Source organism: Ursus americanus, chromosome 9, assembly GCF_024610735.1.
Source record: "Ursus americanus isolate L20-20 chromosome 9, mUrsAme1.1.p, whole genome shotgun sequence".
Lineage (NCBI taxonomy): Eukaryota > Metazoa > Chordata > Mammalia > Carnivora > Ursidae > Ursus > Ursus americanus.
Window position 1 is genome coordinate 76,657,974 of NC_142135.1, and position 25,012 is coordinate 76,682,985.

Consider the following 25,012-nt stretch of genomic DNA (forward strand, 5'->3'; position numbering starts at 1 on the left):
CCTGAGAAGTTCTACAATGAATAAATGGTCCAGGGAAGCCAGCCTGCAAATGACAGTGCCAGGCCGATTTATTCAGACCTATGTCTTTATGATTCTAGGACCATCATATCTGTTATAGCACAACATTTACTACTCATAATTGGAGGTGAAACCACCAAAGAATAATTCAGATTTTTGTCTTGATTATTTCACAATTTTGCTATGTGATTTTAGGCAAATTATTTAAAGATGGTGCCTCATCTTTCTTGAAAAACACAAATAGTTCCCCTTACTTTATATGTTCCATGAACAAATGACATAGAAGGTGTAATGGAAGATAAAAGACTTAAGCAATGGAATATTGAGGACAATGATAATCACTAATAGATGAATATAAATTTTAGAAATCATGGTTTATAAGACTTCATAGTCATATGAATATATGAAATATGAACTATTTCATATATGAAAATACATGTGATCTTTGACAAGTCTTTGATGTAACATCTCAACTTGATACTTTTATGAAACAAAGTTGTCAAATGTCACTTTCTTTTATGTTTCCTCCTTTTAAAATATGAAATAAGTCCCATTTTAGCTATTGAGCTAATCAGCATTAACGTATTTCATTTTACAGATCTGTTACTTATAATGTCCTTTGAAGATTATTTATCCTTACTCAATTAGGAAAATTGAATATAAATTTGTTTTCTAGTTTTTTTCTTTAATAGTAGTCTAGAGTTATTTTTAGTTATATATAAATGTACTAAAAACAATGTTTTTTTAAAAGATTTTATTTATTTATTTGATAGAAACTGCCAGCAGGAGAGGGAACACAAACAAGGGGGGTGGGAGAGGAAGAAGCAGGCTCCTAGCAGAGGAGCCTGATGTGGGGCTCGATCCCAGAGCACCAGGATCACACCCTGATCCGAAGGCAGATGCTTAACAACTGCACCACCCAGGCGCCCCTGAAAACAATGGTTTTTACAGTTTTAAGGCTCATGACTACTTTTCAAGAGCTTTATTCTTCAATGTCAAGAATGTTGTTTCCCAGAATAGTAATAATGTGAATGGGAAAGGTGATATTTACATAGTTTTTGCCTTAAAATAGATTCTTTTCCCCAAACCTAACACATCTCAAAGGTATATCACCATGCAATAAATTTTGAACAAGAACAATCATTATACCAAAATAGAATTGAATATAGAGCAAAATGCTGATCCAGATTTTGTAAGGACTTGGGATAAAAAGTATTCATTAAAGGTATATGGTTAAGAAAAATGTTTCTCAGAATCTGGTTTGGTAATTATCTGAATTTAAGTCTCCTGGTGAGCACAAAACAAATTCTGTTCTTCAACATTGGCTGCAAACCAGAGGACTCTTGTATACCTTAAAATTGGTGACCTGGAGTCCTTAGAAGGACTAGAATATATTTTTAGTAAAATGGCAGAGTGATGTTAATATATTTTCCCATATGCTTTAAAAGATGTTTCAGAAAACAAAAATAGTGCCTACTTACTCAAAATTTGCTTCAGAGAATAATTAAGGCTTAGGAATTTAAAAAATGGATACCTGGGTCTAGGATAGAATTGAGGATTTAGACATATCAGAGAATTGAATGTTTCTCTTTTTTTTTTGTTTTTAAAGATTTTATTTATTTATTTGACAGAGAGAGAGACAGCCAGTGAGAGAGGGAACACAGGCAGGAGGAGTGGGGGAGGAAGAAGCAGGCTCCCTGTGGAGAGCCCGATATGGGGCTCAATCCCAGAACGCAGGGATCACGCCCTGAGCCGAAGGCAGACGCTTAACGACTGAGCCACCCAGGTGCCCCCTGAATGTTTCTCTTAAGAAGACTGTTTATAGAGTGCACAAATTCTGTGGAAAAATATGTTTCTCAATTCATACTTCCTTCCCATTTCCCCCTGTTCATTGTTATTTAGAGACGGGTCAGAAGAAAACATGCCTGTGACTGCTCCTAATTTTATAAATCTCTGAATAGAAATGTTCTCCACTCATACGTGCCTCCAAGCCTATCAAGATATGGAAGAGAAACACAAGATAGCACTGGCTAGGTAAGTCAGTATGATCTGATAGGGCCTGAAGACTTACTCTCTTACAGGCATTAGAACAAAAATTTGGTTTGTTTTCCCTCAATTTTTGTTGAGCTCAATTAAATCAGATATTCAAAGTCCCTAGTAGCCCTTTCCTCTGATATCAGAATGCCAATATCTATTGTTGTTTTTCTGCTTTTATTATAGTTAATTTTGTGCATTTGTCTATAGATCTGAATATTAAACTTTTTGGGTCAGGACACACAATTAACTTCTCCCCATAATATCTAGAAGAGTGTTTCCACAAAGCAGATTCTCAGTAAAAATTCATTTAATTGAAGCACTTTTTAAAAATTTTTAATATACTTTATTTCAATTTACATATGTCTTGGTTCTTATTTTCTAAAATCATGATAAATATCATGAATTACCCTGCACTTAAAGATCTTCAACAATGTCAAAATAATGTTCAATCCTAATGCTAAAAATGAAAATAAAAATACCTCTTGAAAACAGAAAGACATAATTCCTGTAAATTAAATTTTTTTTTAATTTCTTTTAAATTTTTAATTATATAAAGGGATTTACTTGGAACAGTCATGTTACAGAATTAGTGATTTTAATTTTAATTATACCTTTCTAAAGGAGGACATAATAGCAAGCAACAACGTAGAGGCATGGTTCATGCAATGAAATCCATAGATGTTTTTATGTATGTCAACGGGATGAGTTAAAAACAAACCAGACTGATTCTTAGCCATAGCCCTTCCATGCTGACGTCTCTACTTCTCATTATTATAGAGAAGTCCAAGGGTAATAGGAAAGAATTTGAATAAAAATATGACTAAACAGCTTCCTCCCATTCTGAAGTAAAATAGCTCTTCCTTCCTGTCTGCGGAGCAGAGCTGAGATGGGAACTTCTGTGTCAATATGTGAAGGGAAAGTTCTCAGGATAAACCTGTGAGGACTGAGGGAAGCATTGGATGAAACAGGAAATAGCCTTGCCAGAGGCTCCTGAAGGCCTCAAGTTGTGACTGCAGCCACACCCTGGGAGAGAGTGGTGATTCCAGATTCTCAGTCAGAGGCTCCTTACAAGAGAGAGGTCAGCAGCTAATGGGGTGGGTTGGGGGTGGGGGGTTGGGTAACCAGCACTCACAGCAGCTGGGGGTAGGTCTGCCCAGTAAGGCGGACTGGAAAGGCATCGAAATCACCAAGAGCATCTAGATTGTAAGGACAGAAGGTAAGCAGTTTCTGAAGTAAGAGGTAAAGATGTAGCTGGAGATGGTAAGAAGTCTGTAGAATTAAGAAGCGTGCTAGTGGCAGCACAGAATGTATATATTCATTGATTCATTAGGAAATCGATGTTTAAGTCACTCAGATCTTGCCATCTTCTGAAGATCAGTGTTTTAAATATTATCTATAATGTGACAATTATTTCTCTGGCAACAAAAATAGAAGAGAAGATCAGATGAAATACACCCAGATGAGGTTGATTTGTGCGGGTAGATATAACCCTTCATCTTGCCAAGGATTCCTCTTTAGAAACAAGGAAATAATAAAATTTAGAAGGACTTGGGTACTTAAGGCACACAGGTAGGGAATAGTACTGGTGCACTGAGGTACAATGAAGGCTGGAGATGCTCAAAAGGAGTATTTTGAGGTAAAATGCCACCGCTAGGTCAAGAATTTCAAATGAAAGATGGATCTTACCAATCAGAAGCTATTTATGTGTTTTATATCCTAATATGTAGAATAGAAAAATAAAATTCCACTTAATATCAGCACTACTGCTACTCTTCATGTTTGTGATCCCAGGGGAAATTTGTTAGACTCACATATAACCTGAGAGAGCTGTTTTGTCTTTAGCGTGTGTGAGTGTTTTGAAGGGTGAAATACAAGGAGTTTCAGACATATTTATTTAAAAACAAAAACAAAAAAACCCCTTTACTCCACATTACAGGTGGAAAAGAAAATTTAACATTTTATTAAATGTATATAAAACAAACATGCCAATTTTATCAGTGATTAAATATGTATATTTTAACATTTGTGACATTTTAACATGATGTTAAATTATTCTCTTTGCATTAATTTCCTGGTATGCCTGCAGATTGTTAAGAAATCCTACCAAATGGAAAATTAAATAGCTACTTTCAGCTAAATGATTTCAAATGAAAAATGATAAAAATCATATCAAATCATTTAGAGCATGAAATCACATACAATATGCACTGTTATAAAATGATTGTGTGATGTTATGTGTGATCTCACGAAGTTAAGTCTCTATAGATTACAAAAGGCTTAATGCAGACCTGAGAGGAGAAAAATGACATTGAATAATAACTGACCTATTTATTTTTTTTCTTCCTGGCTTATCTTAACCCTAACTCTTAAAGGATGAAGCAAACAAGGATTTCAACTATATCAGGGCAGAGATTCATTAACAGTTTTTGCAAACTATGACTATTTATATATATTATTCTCCTTTCTTTGTGTTATCTCCTTATTAATCTGAACTATGTCTTGGTCATCTTACTGTATTGTTGGGATGATAGTTGAGATGCAAGCCACTGTCACAAAGAGGAGAAGAGGTGCCACTGCTCTGGTCACTTGGAGCACCTGCAGGAAAAACATCACAATGTCCCACTGGTTAGAACACCGAAATATTCTAGGTTGATGCATTCTATATTATATATTTCCATATACTCAGTAATGTCAAGAAAATCAGTAGTAGAATTAATTTTTATTTCACTTATATCAAAGCCAGAGTTATACAAGTAACTAAGTGACTAAAGTGGGACCCTAAAAGAGAACCATGTATTGATCTTTGATTTCAGAAATATTGCAAGCTTTATATAAAAAACATTTAACCTTATAAAATTATTATTTCATTTCATTATCCAAAGTGACCTACACTTATGAACCATACTTATAACTGTGCAGAATTTGGTTTGTCTTCAAAATTCTATTTATTGTTATGCTTCTAACTACTGGCAAGTCATATTTTTAGATACTATAATTTTCCATGATGCAAAAAAAGTTTGCATGGGCTTTTTATAAATGCTCTTGGTATATGCTATAGTTGAAAATAACTTCATTCATGCTACCTAAATTGGTGAAATTGAAACTACAAATCTTCATATCAGATTCTCATATGAAACCTACTAATAATCTATCTCTAAATATGAGTAATATATGCCTTAAACTGAGATTTCACAATTCAGTAATTTTTGTAGTTAGGATCAGGATACACATTTCTTGATTTTTTGATTAATTGCTTTTTTTTGGAAAACAATCTATTTTGAAGGTGCTAATTAATGTTGATAAATACACACTATTAATTAATTGACTCTCAATTTTTACTTGAAATATTATACCTAAATTAAAACATTAAAGGTCATAGGTAACACTCCTAAAATTAATGTGTTGAAAAAATATTTTGTTCTCCTTTTTCATCACTCTAAAGTTCCATACCTTTCCTCATGCTAAGAAGGGGATCACAGGCTTTTCTACCAAACTATCATGAATATAGTTTTTCCACTTTTTATTTATTTTTTAAGATTTTATTTATTTATTTGACAGAGATAGACGCCAGTGAGAGAGGGAACACAAGCAGGGGGAGTGGGAGAGGAAGAAGCAGGCTCCCAGCAGAGGAGCCTTATGTGGGGCTCGATCCCAGAACGCCGGGATCACACCCTGAGCCGAAGGCAGATGCTTAACGACTGAGCCACCCAGGCGCCCCAGTTTTTCCACTTTTTAAATCTTAACAATTTCATATTTCATTTTGGATAATTTTCCTTTTGATGTTTATCTGCATTTATCTCCTATGAGGCAATATTTTAATACATAAATATATTACTTTAAAAAGTATATCTGTTTTTTTAAAAAAGATTTTATTTATTTATTCGACAGAGATAGAGACAGCCAGTGAGAAAGGGAACACAAGCAGGGGGAGTGGGAGAGGAAGAAGCAGGCTCCCAGGGGAGGAGCCTGATGTGGGGCTCGATCCCAGAACGCCGGGATCACACCCTGAGCCGAAGGCAGACGCTTAACCGCTGTGCCACCCAGGCGCCCCTAAAAAGTATATCTGTTTTGAACAGAATAAAATGATATGTCAAATTCCGTGACAGATCTAAAGCAGACTTTTCAATGAAATTCAAAGATTTAAATGTATGCCTAAAAGAAAGGTACAAACTCAATGATGTATACTCTCATCTTAAAAAGTTAGATATGAAAGAGGAAATTAAATCAAAGTAAATAGAAGACAGAAAATAATAAAAATAAAAGTGGAAAATAGTAAGATGGTAACAAAATAATAGACATATTAACCGAGACAAAAATGAGTTCTTTGAAAAGATTAATGATGTAGTAAAAGAGTGAAAGGTACAAGTTACTAATATCAGGAGAGAAGAAGGTGGTATTACTGCAATCCAACAAACATTAAAAGGAATAACAAAAGGATAAGATTAATAATTTCATGTAATAAATTCATGCATAACTTAGTTAAAGTGGAAAAAAATCTTGAAAAACACTTTACCAAAAGTTATAAAAGAAGAAAAAAGTATCAGAAGTCCTATAAGAATTCAAGAGATGAATTCATACAAAAAAAAAAAAACTATAATTCTAGGCTCCAGTTGGCTTTTGGTGAATTTATTAAATAATTCAAGAAAAATATACTATTACTGGTAAGCAAAATCTTTGTGGAAATAAAGGAGGAAATACCACTCCACAAGTTACATGAAGACATTAAAAATGTTGGTACCAAAATTGCACTAAAACATTACAAAAGTGTACATATGGATATCCCTCATGAACATATTTTTAAAAAGTTTTTCTTATTTATTTATTTATTTGAGAGAGAGAGAGAGCACAAGCAGGGGGGAGAGGTGAGGGAGAGGGAGAAGCAGACTCCCCACTGAGCAGGGAGCCCAATGCAGGGCTTGATCTCAGAACCCTGGGATCATGACCTGAGCAGAAGGCAGATGCTCAATGGACTGAGCCACCCAGGTGCTCCTGAACATATTTTTTTCTTAAAGTCTTAATATATTAGCAAATTGAAACCAGCAATATATAAAAAAAAGCCTTAACATTTCATGATCAGTGGTGTTTATCCTAGGAATGCAAGTTTAATTTGGCATTCAAAATAAATATTTGAAAATTCACCATCTCAGCAGAATAAAAAAAGGATTAAAATATAATATCTCAATGGATGTAAAAAAATATTTGTGACAATTCAACATCAATTTATGTTAAAAAGAGAACGAAAAATCCTCAGTAATCCAAGAGTAAAAGAACACTTCCACAACCTAATAAAGGACATGTGTGAGCACCTACAGCTAATATAATACTTAGTGATAAAAGACTGGAAATTTCTCCTTAATATCTCGAACAAGAGAAAGATGTCTATTCTCAATACTTTATATAACATTTTACTGGAAGTCCTAGCCATTGCAATAGGCAAGAAAAAGGAATTAAAAAAATACAGATTGGAAAGAAAGAAGCCGAATTCATTATTTGCAGATAACATAACTAAGTAGAAAGCCTTAAAAAATATACCAAAAATCCTACAGAACTAACAGAAAGTTAAGCCTGTGATGCAGAATATGTGCATGTATAAAAATAAACTATATTTCTATGTGTTAGCAACAATAGACAATAAAATTTTTAAAAAATACCATTTATGGTAGAATAAAAAATGCTGAGAAATAAATTTAATGAAAGATATGCAAGACTTTCCCACTGAAAACACTAAAATGTTACTGAGAAAAATTAAAACATAAATAAATGTAAAGTTATATCATGTTCATGAAATGAAAGGTTTGAAGTTGTTAATATGCTAATTCTTAAAATTATGTATAAATCCATCTTAGTCCCATTCAGAATCATAATTGGATTTTGTCAAAATTGACATGCCATTTCTAAAATATATGCAGTAATGTAAAAGGTCTAGAATTGCTAAATAATCTTGAAAAATTGCAAAATTGGAAAACCTATCCTTGGTGATCAACACTGTAGTTATGGTGAAAGAATAGACACAAAAATTAATGGAAATAAGAATTCTAAATTCCTACTCAGACGCAAAAAGTAATTCATAGAAGATGGATTCTAAAAGCCAATGTCATAAAGCTTCTAGGAAAAATGTAGGGGAATCTCTTTGCAACTTGTGGTAGGCAAATATTTCTTAGAGAAGATGTAAAGAACAATAACCATTTGCAAAAGAACAGCAACAACAAAATAGTGAATTAGAGTTTGTCAAAATTAAAAACATCTGCAAACCTAAGACACTTTTAGGTAAAATATGTAGTTATCTACAGACTGAGAGAAAATTTTTTTAGTACATATAGCTGACAAAGATTATATATAGAATATTTTCTTAAACTCCTGCCGTACAATAATATAAAGACATACTAATAGAGAAAATGGGCAAAACTTGAGCAGACACATTATAAAATAAGATATGCAAATCTTTAATAATATATGCAAATGATACATGATAAGGAGTTTATCATAATTAGTCTTCAGGGAAATCCATATTATAACTATAATAAGTTACCTCTGAACACTCAATAGAATACCTAAAAAAAAAAAAAATCTTGACCATAAAATATTGGGATAAGTGTAGAGCAACCAGAACTCTCATACATCACTGGAGTGGAGAGTAAGAGGTCTTTAAATATATGTCCACTTTAGAAATATTTTTTGGCAATTAGTTAACAAGTTAATTATATATCTACCTGGTGACTTAATAATTGTACTCTTAAGTACTTATGCTAGTGACATAAAATTGGAAGACTTTCGAAAGCCTTATACAGGAATGTTCATAATAGCTTTATTTATAGTGGCAAACTATAGGAAACAGCTCTGTTATCTATCAATAGGAGAATGATTAGCAAACTTCAGTATATTCATCTAATGGAATATTACATAGCAATGTAAATGAACAAACATCTGAAATATATAACACAAGCGACTTTCATTATGAAAGAAGCCAGACATAAAAGAGTAAATACAGTATGACTCCATTCTAAAAAAGTTCTAGAAGAAGCAAAAAGAAAAATGATGCTAAGAAATTAAACTAATGGCTGTTTCTAGGGGTGTTACTTATTGGGAAGAGGCATAGAGGAACCCTTCTGTGATTTAAAGGCATGGAGATTAAGGATATGTGTGCATTGTCAGAACCAATCCAATTGTTCATTTAAGATCTTTGCATTTCATTGCAAGCAAATTATGCCTCAAAGATATATTCTTTTTTTTTAAGATTTTATTTACATATTTGACAGAGATAGACAACCAGTGAGAGAGGGAATACAAGCAGGGGGAGTGGGAGAGGAAGAAGCAGGCTCCCAGTGGAGGAACCTGATGTGGGGCTCGATCCCAGAACGCTGGGATCACGCCCTGAGCCAAAGGCAGACGCTTAACGACTGAGCCACCCAGGCACCCCTCAAAGATATATTCTTCTTTGATTTTTGGCAAAAATGTTAGATGATATTTTATTTCTTAATGTACAAATTGTACAGAGATTGTTTTAGTAATTCTTATGAGTTTCCACATCGACTGGTGCTACCTTCAATCTCCCTAGCTTCATCAGGATGACTTAAGTATAAACGCTTGTTTAGCAAGTCTAGTAGCCAAATAAGAGTATATAATTCTACAAGTTAGAGAAAATATATTAATCAAGTATTATGAATGGAATATAATAGACATATAAAATGTATATAGTTGATGACACTATTTTTACAATAAATAATGTGTCTCCAATTAATTATAGGTTAGCAAATAAGTGTAAATGTGCTGAATACATTCTGAAACAAAAATAACATCTGCTCCCTTTGCATAAGCATTCATAGAATGCTTTGTGATATAAAAATATTTGTATTCAAGCAGAAATCCCAACTTTAAAAAAATTACCAATTAGTGTCAGGAAATAATGGTTTAGAAAATAAATATGATGATGTGAGCTTTTTACCTATTCTTCATAAATGCTTACATGAACAATCTTCATTCAGTGGGAGTTTGAGGAAAGCAGGTGCTCTTTTTAAAAATGACACTGTTAGGGTCACTTCTTCTCCAGCGTTCCGAAGCACCTGAACCTAAAATAAAACAGAATGAAAATGATACTGTTATCGGTATGGTCACGAAGTATTTTATATTATTGCAAAACCTTGAAATGATTTGTTGTCTTTTCTACCTCTCTTTGTCCCATAGTGGTCAGAAACATTTTATTAAAGATAGGAGGAATGAATTATGTAACATTGTAGGAATACAGCCATCATGTTCTTCTTCTTCCCAACATTTGGTGGTCCCCTGTTCACTTACAATGTCATCATCTTCCATCTATATTTATATATGGTATATATTAGGCAATATAAGAGATTATGGCATCCACAGAACGATGTAGTGCTCAAGCCACTGTGTCATTAATTTAATAATATTTATTGAACCTCTATTCTACACCACTTGAAGATACAAAAATAAATGACCCTGCAGATGTTGATGAACGAGCTATTCAAATTAAACAAATTTGGCCCAATTCAGTCAAGCACTTTCGCAAAATATAAATAGGTATTATTTTCCTGTTACATCATTGCTTATTTTATTTTCCTTTCCCTACAAACTTGGAATAATGGTGGAGACTGTTATCATCAACTCTCAACACTTTTTAAATTATAGAATAATAGGTCTTGTTCTACCACTTAAATAATGTCAATTTCTTCAAAAATCATATCAAGACAAATTTCAGAAATACTAAAAGAAGTTCAAGATGCTGAGGAGTTATCTATAGCAAACATACCTAGAAAAGATATAGGTATATTTATAATTTTGAAATCTCACATCAACTAAGAGGATAATTATGACTAATTAGTGAAGAAACAGTTAATAAACATGGGAACACAGCTTGTGATTAAACATATAGAAAAAATGCTCTACCTCCCGTCATTAGAGAATTGGCTATCAAAATGATTTAGAATGACTTCTGGTCTGGAGAAGATGGCATGGCTTCATCTTTCCCTGTTCCCCCTCAGTAACTATAAACATTCAAAAGCCTGCAAGAGACAACTGAAATGCAAGTCGAACTCTGAGAGGTAGAAAGAGAAAAGAATTTGTTAGAGATCCCAGGACTGAAGGAACAGCAGAGAGGCCAGGTGTTTTAGATGCTCCCACCAAACAGAGGGATTTCTATCCACTGGTGGGTAAAGAGTCCCTTTGTCCACTTAGTGGCACCAGGGGGCCCAGCCTGAGAAAGCTCCTTCCACCTCCTCAAACAGCATCAGCAAGGGAACAGTGGGAAATCAGTTAGACCAAAGAAGCCAAACAGGTTCTAAAAAGTATATTGTCAATGGAACCGCAGCCCACAAAATTAGGCTAGGACCTGTATGATAAATAGAGTGATTTCCTGCTAAAAAGAAAAAATAAAAGTCTTACATAAGAACCACAGGCTCAACATAATAAGCAAAGTGGCTAGGATACAATAAAACAGCAGGTCTCACTAAGAACCAGGAAAATCACAATTTGAATGAGAAAAGATAGCTAACTTCAACTAGATGAATTACAAACTGGTATTATCTGACAAGGATTTTAAAGCCACCTTAATAAAAATATGTCAGCAAGAAATTACAAATTCTCTTGAATCAAATGAAAAATTACAAAATCTCAGCAAAGAAATACAAATTGTGAAAAAGAACCAAATGAAAACTATAGAACTAAAAACAGCATTAACATAAATTTAAAAAAAATCTTATTGGATTTGCTCAATAATACAGTGAAGGTGACAGATATGAGAATCAGTAAATTTGAGTACAGAACAATAAAATTCACCCACTCACATGCAGGAAAAAAATAATATTTCATCACATTACAAGTAGAAAAAAAGTTTAAAAATAAAAAAATATATAATCATTTAAATAGATGCAAAGAAGAATTTAATAAAATACATTTGACAAATTCATAGAAAACAGAGTATACAAAAGAGTATCTTCATATTATAAAGAGGATATAGAAATTTCTTTAAGAAATGTCATTGTTAATGGTGATTTATTGAGGCATTTCTCTCTGAGATAGAAACGAGACAAAAATGTCCACTATCTTGTTTCCCTTAATCTTTCTTCGGGTCTTACTGCAATAAGGCAAGAAAAGAGCTAATAAAATGCACAAGAATTGAAAGAAGAAATGAAGCTGCCATTATTCAGAGAGAAGATAATTTTGAGCATAGAAAATCCTTGGGAATCCGTAGACATGAGACATTAGCAGTTGAGTTACTAAGAGAGTTCAGCGTGGAATAACAGTTGAGTTACTAGGAGAGCTAAGCATGAAATAGTATAGATGCAAAGTAATACGCTGCTAGAAAGAAAACCAAAGGCCCAAAATGGAGCCATATATATTAGGCTATCACCAAACCAGAACTTAATACTTAATCTAATTGCAGTTTCAAGCTCTTCCAGAAATGTAGTCTTAAATAGTCAGTTTTCTGGTCAGCACCAAAGAGGTGATCTTTCACATGGGCCCTCTCCATCCCCCAAAGAAAGATGAGGTAATCCATCTACTAAGGCCCCCTGCCCTTCCTCCTAAGGGAAGGTGACCTTGCCTCAAACAATACTTTCTCTTTTTTTTTTTTTTGACTAATTAGTCCCTCCCCATGTCTGCCTATAAAAATCCTTCCATTTTGTGCAAAACCTTGGAGCTCCTTTCTACTTGTTAGATGGGATGTTGTCTGATTCATAAATGACTTAAGAAAGTAAATTAGTTTTTCAAATTCACTTGTTTAAATTTTGTTTTTTAACAATACAAAGGTCAACTGGTTTTGATTCATTATCAACAAATACAACATTAATTTTTAAATAATGAAAGAATATGCTATGTCATGGATCACTAGATATAATACTGTAAAGATATCAATTCCCTCCTACTTTTCTACAGATGCCAGACAATCCTATTCAAGGTCCCAATGTCTTTTTTTTTTTATTCAGTTTTTGGCTTAGTATGAACTTATGAACTTGGCTTATGTTTTGCATTGACACTTAACACTGATACAATCATTATATGATTGTATTGAGAGTTCATGAGTCAGAAAAATATAGGGGATGGTGGAACACAATAGGTCAATACTTATATTCTATAGTAAATGTACAGCAAATAATTTCTACCATTAAATAATAAAGAACAGTATGAGCATCATAAGAGTAAATATGAGAATAAACATGTATAAGTTAAATACTGTTGCCTCAGAAATAGGTGATGGACAACTGCTTTACATGTGTACTTCAGTCTTGAAATTTTTATTCAAATATAAATGAGAAACATAAAAAAATAATTTTTAATTGTAAAATCTCACCCTAGGGAGATAACTTAGTTTCATTTTTAATAAAAGGTCAATAATGGTTATCTTTCTGGGCAATCACAAGTTCAAGTCTTTGACACATACACATTTCTTAATAAATGCAAGAATATTCAGTTTTTCAGTGAACAGGATTGAGATAATGTGTTTTTAAATTTTTTCTCAGCTTTGCTACTATGCTTTGAATGCATATTTCATCAGCCTGATACTGTCAGGTTGGAAAATATAGGTTCTACATCATGAGTAATGATGGATGTCATTTTCCTGCAAAATCAGAAATCTGCACCAATAAATCTAGCTGTCTCTTTCATTTTCATTCACATTTTATAATGCAAATCAAATGTGCATTTTGATCCAATAATGGATTATCACGGTTATTCCATCATATTGCCTTGGGTGTGTATATAAGCAAAAGGTGAGAGATAGGTAAAGTATGACAATCAATAAAAAGGAAAAGGGGGAGGAATTAAAAAAGATATTTATAGGTTTATTATATTAAACCATGACAAACCTAACAACTCAGCTCATGAACTGAATGTTTTTGAGTTCCACTCACCTTTTAGAAGGGAAACTTCATAAAATCATTTTGCCTTCTTCACCCTTCTCTCCTTCCCCTTGGAGGATATTCTATCTAATATGAGATTTTAAAGAGGAATTTATCTGCCACTGCTCTGGTATATGAAGTCAAGAATGTCCACGGCTGGGAACTGTTTCATATCTTTGTTTTTTGAAGACTTTATTTTTATAGAGTAGTTTTAGGTTCACAGCGAAACTTTGGGGGAAAACACAAAGATTTCCCATATTGTCCCTGCCCCCCAGGTGCACAGCCTTCTGGTCATCAACATCCACCCTCCATCAGAAGGGCACACTTGTTACAAATGATGAACGGGTATTGACACATCATTATCACCCAGAGTCGATTGTGTACCTGAGGGTTCACTCTTGGTCTTGCATATTCTCTGGGTTTGGGCAAATATGTAATGATATGTATTCATCATTATTGTACGATATAGAGTATTTTAACTGCCCTAAAAATCCTCCGTGGTCTGCCTATACATCCCTGTCTCCTCTTCAACCTTGGGGATTGTGTTTAACTGATGAAAAGAGGGACTTCTGCTTTGCCTGGGCATACTGTAAGCACACACATCAGGAAACACACACCCACATACACACAAACACACACCACACACATCTTCAGTGGCAAGAAGGGCAGTAAGAAAGTTTGTGGGTATCATAGCCACTAGCCTAGCATGATGCTGAACAACCAAACAAGATTCGGATCACCAGAGAGTAAGGTAAGTATTGCCGCTCGCTGATGACAGTGATGGAAAACGGTTACCTAGAATTTCACATTAACATTTGACTCATCTCTCTTAATATATTGTTAAGTGCAGTAAATCATTTTCTTAAAGCCCTGACTCCTGGCTGAAAAGGAAATTAAACATGCCTTTGAGGGATGGTTTTAAACAGGGTGTTTTACAGACAAAACAACTAGGCTTACACTATATACAATCACATGCTTTACTGCTCGTGTTAACATAGTAATTACATGTTGACACAGAATAAACAAATCACTTCTTTATTATATTATTATGTAATCACTTTTTGTTTATACTAATTGTGGGGAACAACTTGACTTATTACTTGTATTATACAGTAAAAGTTTGAGAGGAAAATGTACTTTACGAGCTTTCCTAAATGGGGTTAGAGGGTTGTCTGGCCCTGTGCACCTGCTTTCACATTCAGATTTCAGAGGAATCTACAGAGTGACCGAGGAGAGAGCACACTACCCTCTCTATAGTGTGAATGCAGGTGAATACATTCACACCTACAGATTACACCTGGGGTCACAGTGGCTGCTGGTTTCCAGGGCAGGAGATAGAGCCTTTTTAAGTGCGAAACATTCAACCAAGGAAGGAGTCTACAATAGTGATAAGAATTGATGCTATTGGGTTGGTAGTAAATCAGATGAAACAGCAGAGATTATCCAACTGGATATATACAAGGTATAGAACTATATCTAGGAAGATCATATCACATGACCATTGAAAGTAGTGGGTGGGGGCGCCTGGGTGGCACAGCGGTTAAGCGTCTGCCTTCGGCTCAGGGCGTGATCCCGGCGTTATGGGATTGAGCCCCACATCAGGCTCCTCCGCTGTGAGCCTGCTCTTCCTCTCTCACTCCCCCTGCTTGTGTTCCCTCTCTCACTGGCTGTCTCTATCTCTGTCAAATAAATAAATAAAAACTTTAAAAAAAAAAAAAAAGAAAGTAGTGGGTGAACCAACTGTGAGATCTCAACTATAATTTAGAATTTGGAAGAAGCAATGCAAAAGAAGAAAAGGATTTGGGATGGTTTAAAACTGTCATCTCTCACCTTGTATTACTATGACCAGGGGATACAGAACAGTGCTGGGAGATCCAGGAATAGATGGACTAGGACATGGAGATGAGAATTATCATGGATAAACCAGCTCCAGAAAGGTAATGAGACATTTCTGAGGATGCATTCACTCATTTTTTTCATCTTTCCTGCATTTTAATTTATGAAAAACACTCCACATATATAAAGGAGTACAATAGGAGCCTTTCTACAGGCATTTCTAGTCCAAATTTTATGCTGTTTTAAAATGAAAAGTCATAGCACAAATATATATCTGGTTATACGTTTAAAAAAAACTACTAAAATTTTAATATTTCTGAATTCTTAAAGTTTCAGCCTAAAATAGTGTTCAAATATGCAGTAATTTTTGGATTTTGGTAAATATTACAATCAAGAATGAAGTTTGAATAATAAATTTAAGTGCTGATAATCAGGATGTAATAATAATATTGATGAATTTCAATATGCAAAAGGACTATTTAGTGAGGCACGAATGTTGAAACACTTCTGCAAATTTTCCTGGAATATTTAAAGCTATGACTAAAAATAATTCCATCACTTTCAAAGACTCCATTAGAACAAGATTCTATGTAACAAAAGTGGGTGAAAGGCAAATGCTAGATGAATCCAACTTTAACTTAACAAGCAGAATACATTGTTACCTTGTTCCTGTGGTTATAGAAATGTTATTATAGCATTTATTTTAATTCCAAGATGATTTCTTCAATAATTCAAGCAATATTTTACTTTGTCTTCTTATTGTTATATGGCCAATTGCCTAGTTTATGTTCTATTAAGCTGGCTTAATTAAATTGTAAAATTCATGAAAGCTTTACTTCACAAAGGCATCAGGAACAGATGGGTTCAAAACTAAGTTTTATCTAATTCTTAAAGAAGAAATTATTCCAGCATAAAATTATTGAAGCCTTTTCAATTCATGTCACTAAATCAAACTAAAATGAAAATGAATAATAAGGGCTGACATAGGAAGAAAGGAAACAAAAGGCCACTGTTAATATAAATATAGTTATAATAATTTAAATATACTATTCATATATTGACTAGTAGGATACTATATTGTACTATGACCAAGTAGGCTTTATTTCAAAACAAACCTGGATAAATATCAAGAAGTTATTATCATTGTAATTAATTTCATCAACAAGTTAAACATACATAATCTATCTATTAATACACATAGATAACAGATTAGAGAGAAAGAGAATTTTATGCTCTCCATTAGAGTCTGAAAGGACAATTGGTCAAATTGAGCTGTAATTTCTAATAAAAACTCTAAGAAAAAATGGGAATAGAAGAATATCCATGATATTTCTTAAATATGCCTGGCCGTCCCCTGAGCCCAGCATGGTCTCTCCCTAAATATTTGCATGGCTAACATCCTTACCTCCTCTACTCTTACCTTAAAAATCATCCTAATGAGTCATATCTTCATCAACCTATTTAAAATTATAGCTCTCCACATACCTCTGTCCTCATTTCCCTGTTCTGTCATTTTACATACCTATTAGCACATTCCTACTTACCCCATACTGTGCTGACATATTATGTCTAATATTCTTCTATCTCTGCATCATGAAAATGTGTGCTATGCAAGGACAGCAGGCTATGTCTTGTTCACAGGTCTATTCAGAGAGTCTGGCACAGTACCTATCCCATAAAAAGTCTTCATTAAATAATTTTTGGTGATTAAACTTAATAAAGTCATTTTAAAAAGCAACAAAAATTATCCTAAATGTTAAAACAATGATACCATGTTAATTAAACAGGTACTAGATAAAGATGGCCCCTATCTCCATTATTTTTCAAAAATATGTTATGAGTTCTAGCATATACAGTAAAATTAGAAAATAAAATTTTATAAATATTAAGAAAATAAAATTAACTCATTATTAAAAATATAATTGTATACTTAAAAAATTCTCCACTAAAACACTGATTGGAATTTAAAAGATAATCTGTTGAGGTAGCTTCATAGAAGATCACTATAATGTAAAATATCCTCTTCCTATGTTAGCAATTAACACCAAGAAAAAATATTAAAAATCCGGGGTAAAAAAAACTATAAAGACCTTAGATTTTTCAAAGCATAGATTGCTTTAAAGTAAATTGTATATTTTATTGAAGAACAGAAATCAAAATCTAAAGCCTTGCAAGGATATACCATATACTTGGTGAAATTTTCTATACGAACATTAAGTCAACATTCTCCAGAACATCCAAAAATACTTTAGGCTTAAAGAATAGCAGCAGAGGTTGGGAGGAATTGAGTTATCCATGTCTGAATATGTTATTAAGTTATTTAATCAAATCAGTATGTTATTGATATACAAATAGACTAATCAGTAGATATGGATAAAAACCACAAAATAGATCTTAATGTACTTGGAACTTTTAATATACAACAGACTTTTTTTTAAATCTAGTGTTTAAAATATTGGTTATAATAAATGGTACAAACACATCTGGGTATCCTTTCAGAAGAAAATAAGACAGGACATGATTTTAAACAATATACTAACAATAAATTTTAATGAATTAAAGAGTTAAATGTAAATACTACTACGAAAATAATGTCGTAAGAAAGTATATGTAGGATTCCATGTAAAATTTAGGGGTGAAAAGAACATGTTAAACTCTGCTACAAACCCAGAACATAGAGGAGACAGCTATGTTTGTAAAGCTATAGATAGATGGATAGCAATGTATATAAAGGTAAATTTTGCAGCACTTTTTTCTGTTCTTTAAATTCAGCTGAGTTAGTCACTTCTTTCAAATACATATGGAGACAACTGTTTTTTTGTTTTTGTTTTTGTTTTGTTTTGTTTTGTCTGCTCGTATGTTTGCTTGGTTGTAATTTCTGTAAGTAAGTCCTATATAGGGCCACTGTTTATTTAACCCATGACATTCTTTGGAAGATCTCAGAAGGAAACTTCAAAGGTTTATATATCCGCTAAGACCAACACCCTCTCTCGCTGGCTGTCTCTTTCTCTGTCAAATAAATAAATAAAATCTTTAAAAAAAGAAAAAGACCAAGAAACAGGGGAAAACAGTTTTCAAATTCATCATTTCATTCTTGTGCTGGACGAAAGCACAAAGAATAATTAGCTTGAATATTGCATCTCATTAGACACAGAAGCAAAACTAGATTCATGGGCTAAGAGCTGGCTGCATGATAGCTGGAGAACCATGCATCCTGTCCTGAACATCACTGTCATTCCTAATTAACTGATACACACATCAATGGTTCTTTAAACACTACATTTTCAGAGATGACAGCACAACCTAATGCAACGCTGTTAAAATATCCCAGCAATAACTCAATATGACAATACTGTTTCTACTGAATATTGGCCCACATTATCTGACTAATAGATTACTTTGATTTGTTAATTTGTTTTAACATTCAGTTGTATGTTTAATAATCCACAGTATTGTAAATGAATAACATGTCACCAAGTGTACAAGTTACGTTACAGCTGTAGATTTGTAAAATTAAGCCTGTGAAGGAAACAAGACAAAAGTTATTACCTTTAATTTTACAAATGAGAATTTGAAAACATTTCAAAGTTAAGTGACTTGCTCAAATATATCAGCTAATATATGACAGACTGACAAGTAAAATGAGTTCTCCATTTTTTCCACTGGGCCTTTTTCCAAAGGTTAAGAGGTTAATGGCAAATCTTAAATAATTATTTAAAGAGCATATTTGACTTTCATAGTGATTTTAAGATGATAATCACAACGTCTCAGGTTTCACATACCCCTTATATCCAGAGTCCCTTTACACTGCCCCTAGTTCTGAGAAAGACACAGATAGAAGACACATTCTCCTCGGGTACTAGGAGACAGGATAAAATGGAGAAAGTAGATTCTCCCTAAATTGGTAGGACTGCGTTTGTGTAAATTACTTCTGCATATTTTCCTTTTGGGACTAATTAGTATAGAGTTTAAATCAATGCAAAACACATACATCAAGTGTCTGCCATATTCAAACCACCGTACTTTGCAGTACAGAATCTGCAGTGTTGAATGAGGGTAACAAACTTTAGTCCCACAAATGATCCAACTAGTGAGAAGACAAATATTCACAATAAATTAAAAGGGGAAAAAAGGTTACAAGGAAAGTTTTTAAAAGTAAACACCACATGTAAATTACTCAAACCCAAATCTACTTAGCAACTAGGCATCACAGGATGTTTTTCTAGCCTCTCTGCTAATGATATGGAAATCATCGAAGTTTTGCACACTCTTCTCATTCCTCAGCATAACAAGAACAAACAAGAACCAGTGCCATGTTTGCCCTCACAATGCGGAGGTCTCAGAAGTTTTGCCACCAGTTTTGGCACTGGTCATACCTCAGAGATCATCACTGACTTCATCATATGAGCAAAAATTCAGTCACCAAACCAAATCTAATCAACTGTTTACTGAGGCCCGAAAATATTTAAATCAGACCTTTATGTTTGAACAGCTCCCCACCTTCTTTCAATGATGGAAAGTATATTTATAAAACGCAGTCACCGCACATTAATAAAGTATATTCAGTTCAAATCTTGAGGGAAGGCAAAAAAAGACACCTTTTACAGATGAAAATCTTGTAACTTCTTTCTTTTTTTTTTAAGATTTATTTATTTATTTGACACAGAGAGAGAGAGAGAGAGAGAGAGAGCACAAACAGGGGGAGGGGCAGGCAGAGGGAGAAGCAGGCTCCCTACTGAGCAAGGAGTCAGACGTGGGACTAGATCCCAGGACCTCGGGATCATGACCTGAGCCAAAGGCAGACGTTTACCTGGCTGAGCCACCCGGGCGTCCCAACTTATTTCTTATACATGGTTATAATATATTTGAGGCAGAATAGAGAGGTACAGAACATCTCCATATTTATCTAAGAAAGTTAAGAGTGTATAAAATAAAATCTCATGAAGATGACAATATTTTACAATCATATTAGATTGCAATGTCTAATGCACATATTTATTCTAAATTCATATTAAAGCCACGGCTACATGAAGCTTTAGTTTGTAAATAGTGTTCCAGATTTAAGTCAAATTCTTGAAGGAAAACAGAAATCATAATGCTTTTCCTAATTTTTATAGAATTCTGCATAAAATTATCTCACACAAAATGATTGTTAAAATCTGAAAAACAAAGCTAAATGTTATCACACCCACATTAGATTTGCAGCTGCAGCATACAGCTCCTAAGTATTTGTTTATGCGTATTATCACATTTGCACAACATAGAACTAAGAAGTAAATATTTTACAAATGCTTGTACTGTTTTCTGCCATACACTGTCATTTCAGGCTACTGCGTGAGTCATTTAAATATGTTATTCTAAATTTTAAATGCCATCCCCCTGTGATGCACACTGAGTACAGTGTAAACACTCTGATACCATTAGCAGCATTGTTGGGGCCACCAGAGTAAGCTGTGCTGCATTTCCTTGGTAACTGAAGTTTGCACAGGGAGAAACACAGCTGTACTGCTATGGGAAACCAGTGGTTTCTTTGGGTGTCTGGTAATTTCAAATACTAGAAAATAGATGTGTATGCTTCAAAAATAATATATTCAATAAGTAAGGAAAAATAATCTGCCCTTATATGTTGCTAAATGCATGAAGAAAAAATACATTTCTTCTATTACTTAACAATTACTTCAAATTTCAGTCTTCAAAGAACTCTATCATGCACAAAAATGGAGATACCACAGTTGTAAAAGCCATTAAGATACCTATCCAATTGTACAGGATGCGTGCACTTTACGAGATGCATGTACTTTGCTTGGGAGCCATGCATGTCCCCATCTTTCTTACATTTGTATTACTGAGAATATATAAGAATGACCTTTAGCAAAATTATAAACGTATTGCCTTTCTCTTTTGTCATCTCAAACTTCTCTCTAGTCTACTTTTCTACTGTGAACCCTACTTCTTTTCCAATAGAGTCTCTAAACACACTCTGGCCACTGGTACCTGAATGACAAAAACAAGGAAACAACCCTGGGAAGTCTCTCTGCATTCACGCGCTCCGTGTCAGGCTCACACTTCACTGCTATTCTCATTTCTCTCCAAACTACATGAGTCATGGTCTCAGTCCTAAGGAACTGCCAGGAAAGAGGTCAACACATCAATGACAATTTGTTAAACATAGTTTGGTGCCAGCATATTAGGCCCCCTCAAATTCCTAAAACTGCTGTTTTGTCAGAGGCCATCCGGAATCATTGTGTGGCCTCATAGAAATGGCTTAGTAACAAGGAATTTAAGCTTTATCTACTTAAATGAATTGAAGTAAATGAATGCCGATTTCAGAACTCTATAAGCTATTCATTTGAGACACAAAACTGAAATGGTTCATGTTCCATTAGAGATTTTAAGAAGAATGAATGTTCGTTGAGGTTATGTGAGCTCACAAATAGTACCTTCAGATGAAACAGCATTAGAGAAAACTACTGATTATAATTCTCACAAACATTTCCTTTGAAAAGCAGGTGGTATGTAGGTGAGAATAAGTGAAGCTGGGCTCCCTTCCCAGCAGGAGTATTAAAGACAGTAGACCCATATGTCTTTGATATTCCTTCATTCTCATTCCACCTGCTTTAGTTATATGTGAAGTCCCAAGTAGAATAAGGGTTTACATTTGTCAGTAATAAGAGGAGGGGGAAAAGCTGCTTTTACTTCCATATCTATTATTGCTCTGTCTCCATAGCAACCTGGGACAGCAATACCCCCAGACAGAGTTGCTCCACAACTACAACCTAGTGAGAGGAAAGAGGAAGCATGGGAAAGACATGTTGACAGATTGATTGGGGCAACAATTTGTCAGATCACTGGACTGGGAAATCGCTACAACAACACTGCTGACTCGATTTCTATCTTAGCTTCATAAACTGGAGACTCAATAAATGTGTCCATAACACACGGCATGCAGGGCTGAAAAATTCAGGACCAGCACTGATTCTGTTCACCCCTGGAACCAACCATCTCGCTTTCATTACTGTGCAGAAAGCACAAAATGAATTAACAGCAACAAATATTGCATTGTAAAGGAAAGCATTAAGAATAATAAAGCATACCTTCTCTTTGATGCTGCTTTGTGAAAGAAATTCCACAGGAATTCTTAGACATTTTCAAAACCAATCATTGAACTCTCTTTGATGTAACTAGGAGATATATAACTTTATTTCAATTGCTGGTTAGAAAAAATCTCATAGAGATACTGTGATTTCTCTCATGAAGCCCAGAGTAACAAAATGGAAAACAAAGTGCAGGCGTCTTATCCTTTATATTAATCTCAATGACTTTTAACACAGAAAAAGAGTAACGTTCTTGAATTTCATTTGATGTGGTCATAATTATTTGCTACCCAATAAGTATAATACTTCACATTCCTTGAATAAATGAAGCATGAATAATTATAGGAAAAGAATGTAAACATTTCAAAATAAAGCATGTTATAAATTGTCTATCACTAGCATCTGATAATACCTTGTGTTGTATGTTGTATATAAAACCTTACGTTGTCTGTTGTATAGAATACCCTGTGTTGTATGTTATATATAATATCTTATATTGTATGTTGTATATAAACATCGCATTGTATGTTGTGTATGTTATATTGTATGCCTTTAAACTGCTACTGCTCTGTTCTGTGAGTGCTGTCATATTAAACTATAAACCATTTACAGGAAGAAACGGTTTCTAGTGTGATATTTTTTATCTAGGATTTTTTAATTCTATGTGTATATTGGATTTTCAATGCTTGTTTGTTAATAAAAGTAATAGCAATTACAGTTTTGTGCCTCTCACATAATATTTGAACTACATCACTTTTGAAACAGCTGTGTATTCTCTCATTTTCACAACCTTTCAATTTTTTTGATGAAATATTTTATATTGCTAAATATAGGCTGATTTATGTTGCGAAAGTAAAAATATTTTACTAATGTTTTTAGACCATATAAAATATTCTATAACTGATCATCAAAATATAATTTTGTAAAGAATGTAAAATGTCTTTGACCAAGTCTTCAACATACAATCAGTGTGAAAAGAACATTATTGAGAGTATAAATGTTTTCTGGAAGCTTTATGCTATTAACATTTTCATGCCAAAAGAGCATATCATTTAATTATTTTAATGCTAACTGGATGTTTGTTTCCATTTATTTTTGCGGGTTTTTTATGATGTTTTATGTCAGAAATGTACTAATTCGCCTGAGTTGCTTCCCAGGTAAGTAGTAAATAAGTTTAAGTAAACCATGCATTACAGTTCCAACTACTGAAATGGATTTAGATATATTTCATTCCTATATATTTCAAGATCTCTCAAGTCAGTGAACTGAAAGTAGCTATATCCATCCCAAGGGTGACTGCACACACCAGACTAAGGGTTGCCTAAAAAGTTAAATTTGCTCATGTTAAAAAAGATCTCAAGGAAGAAGACAATAATATTTTCCAAAGCAAACCTTACCCTTTACTATCAGAGTGAGCTTAAGTGTGTGTGTGTGTGTGTGTGTGTGTGTGTGTGTGTGTGTGAAGAGTTTGTGTTGTTAAGTCTTAACAGTTAAAACAAAATTATGAGTATTATATTTCAAGACATTTGACATGTAGTTCTAGCCAGAAATGTTCTTTCCTCAGTTAGATTAAGGTCTTATTATTTTTTCTCCTCCATAGTTAATAATCTGTTTTTATAACCTTTTCTCATCCAATTTATTACCCTAATCAACAAACATCTATTGAACTTCTAAGGAGAAAAATACAACAGCATTCATTAAGACCCCAGGAAAACTTGAAATATAATTAAATATCTGCAATTGTCAGGGTCCAGTCAACAGACACTATTTTAAGCATTTTGAAGAGGGGAATTTAATCAAGGATTTGGGGGGAAAATCTCAACAGAGGAATGAGGCAACGTGTAAACTAGCTTTTGCAGAAACCCACAGCCAGCCTGATACAGGGGACAACTGAAGGGGGTGATGTTGGTTGGGCCCCGGAGCCACACTTGTACTACACTCAAGATAGGACTCTGAAAACAGAGGGAAGGTCTCTCCACGAGTTCCAATGAAGCCAGGATGTACAAATCTTATGCCAAGTGAAAGCAAGTTCTCTGCAGATGTTTGCTAAATGAATCATCAGGGACATTTAGTAGGTGGAGGAATGTTGAATGGGCAAAACAAATAAGCAAACAAACAAGAATTCCACCCCTTAAATGAGCATTCGGAAATCCATTTCAAATGATGCAGAATACA

General features: G+C 33.9%; 1 protein-coding gene across 2 annotated transcripts in view; it reads right to left on the reverse strand.

Moving 5' to 3' along the window:
- SNTG1 (syntrophin gamma 1) overlaps nt 1-25,012 on the reverse strand; it is a 296,161-nt gene that overhangs the window by 193,714 nt on the left and 77,435 nt on the right. For both annotated transcript variants that reach the window (XM_045789165.1, XM_045789163.1), the window contains exons 7-8: nt 10,019-10,121; nt 4,568-4,650 (exon numbers count right to left, since the gene is read on the reverse strand). In XM_045789165.1, the coding sequence (XP_045645121.1) occupies nt 4,568-4,650; nt 10,019-10,121 (186 nt within the window). The remainder of the gene's footprint in view (nt 1-4,567; nt 4,651-10,018; nt 10,122-25,012) is intronic.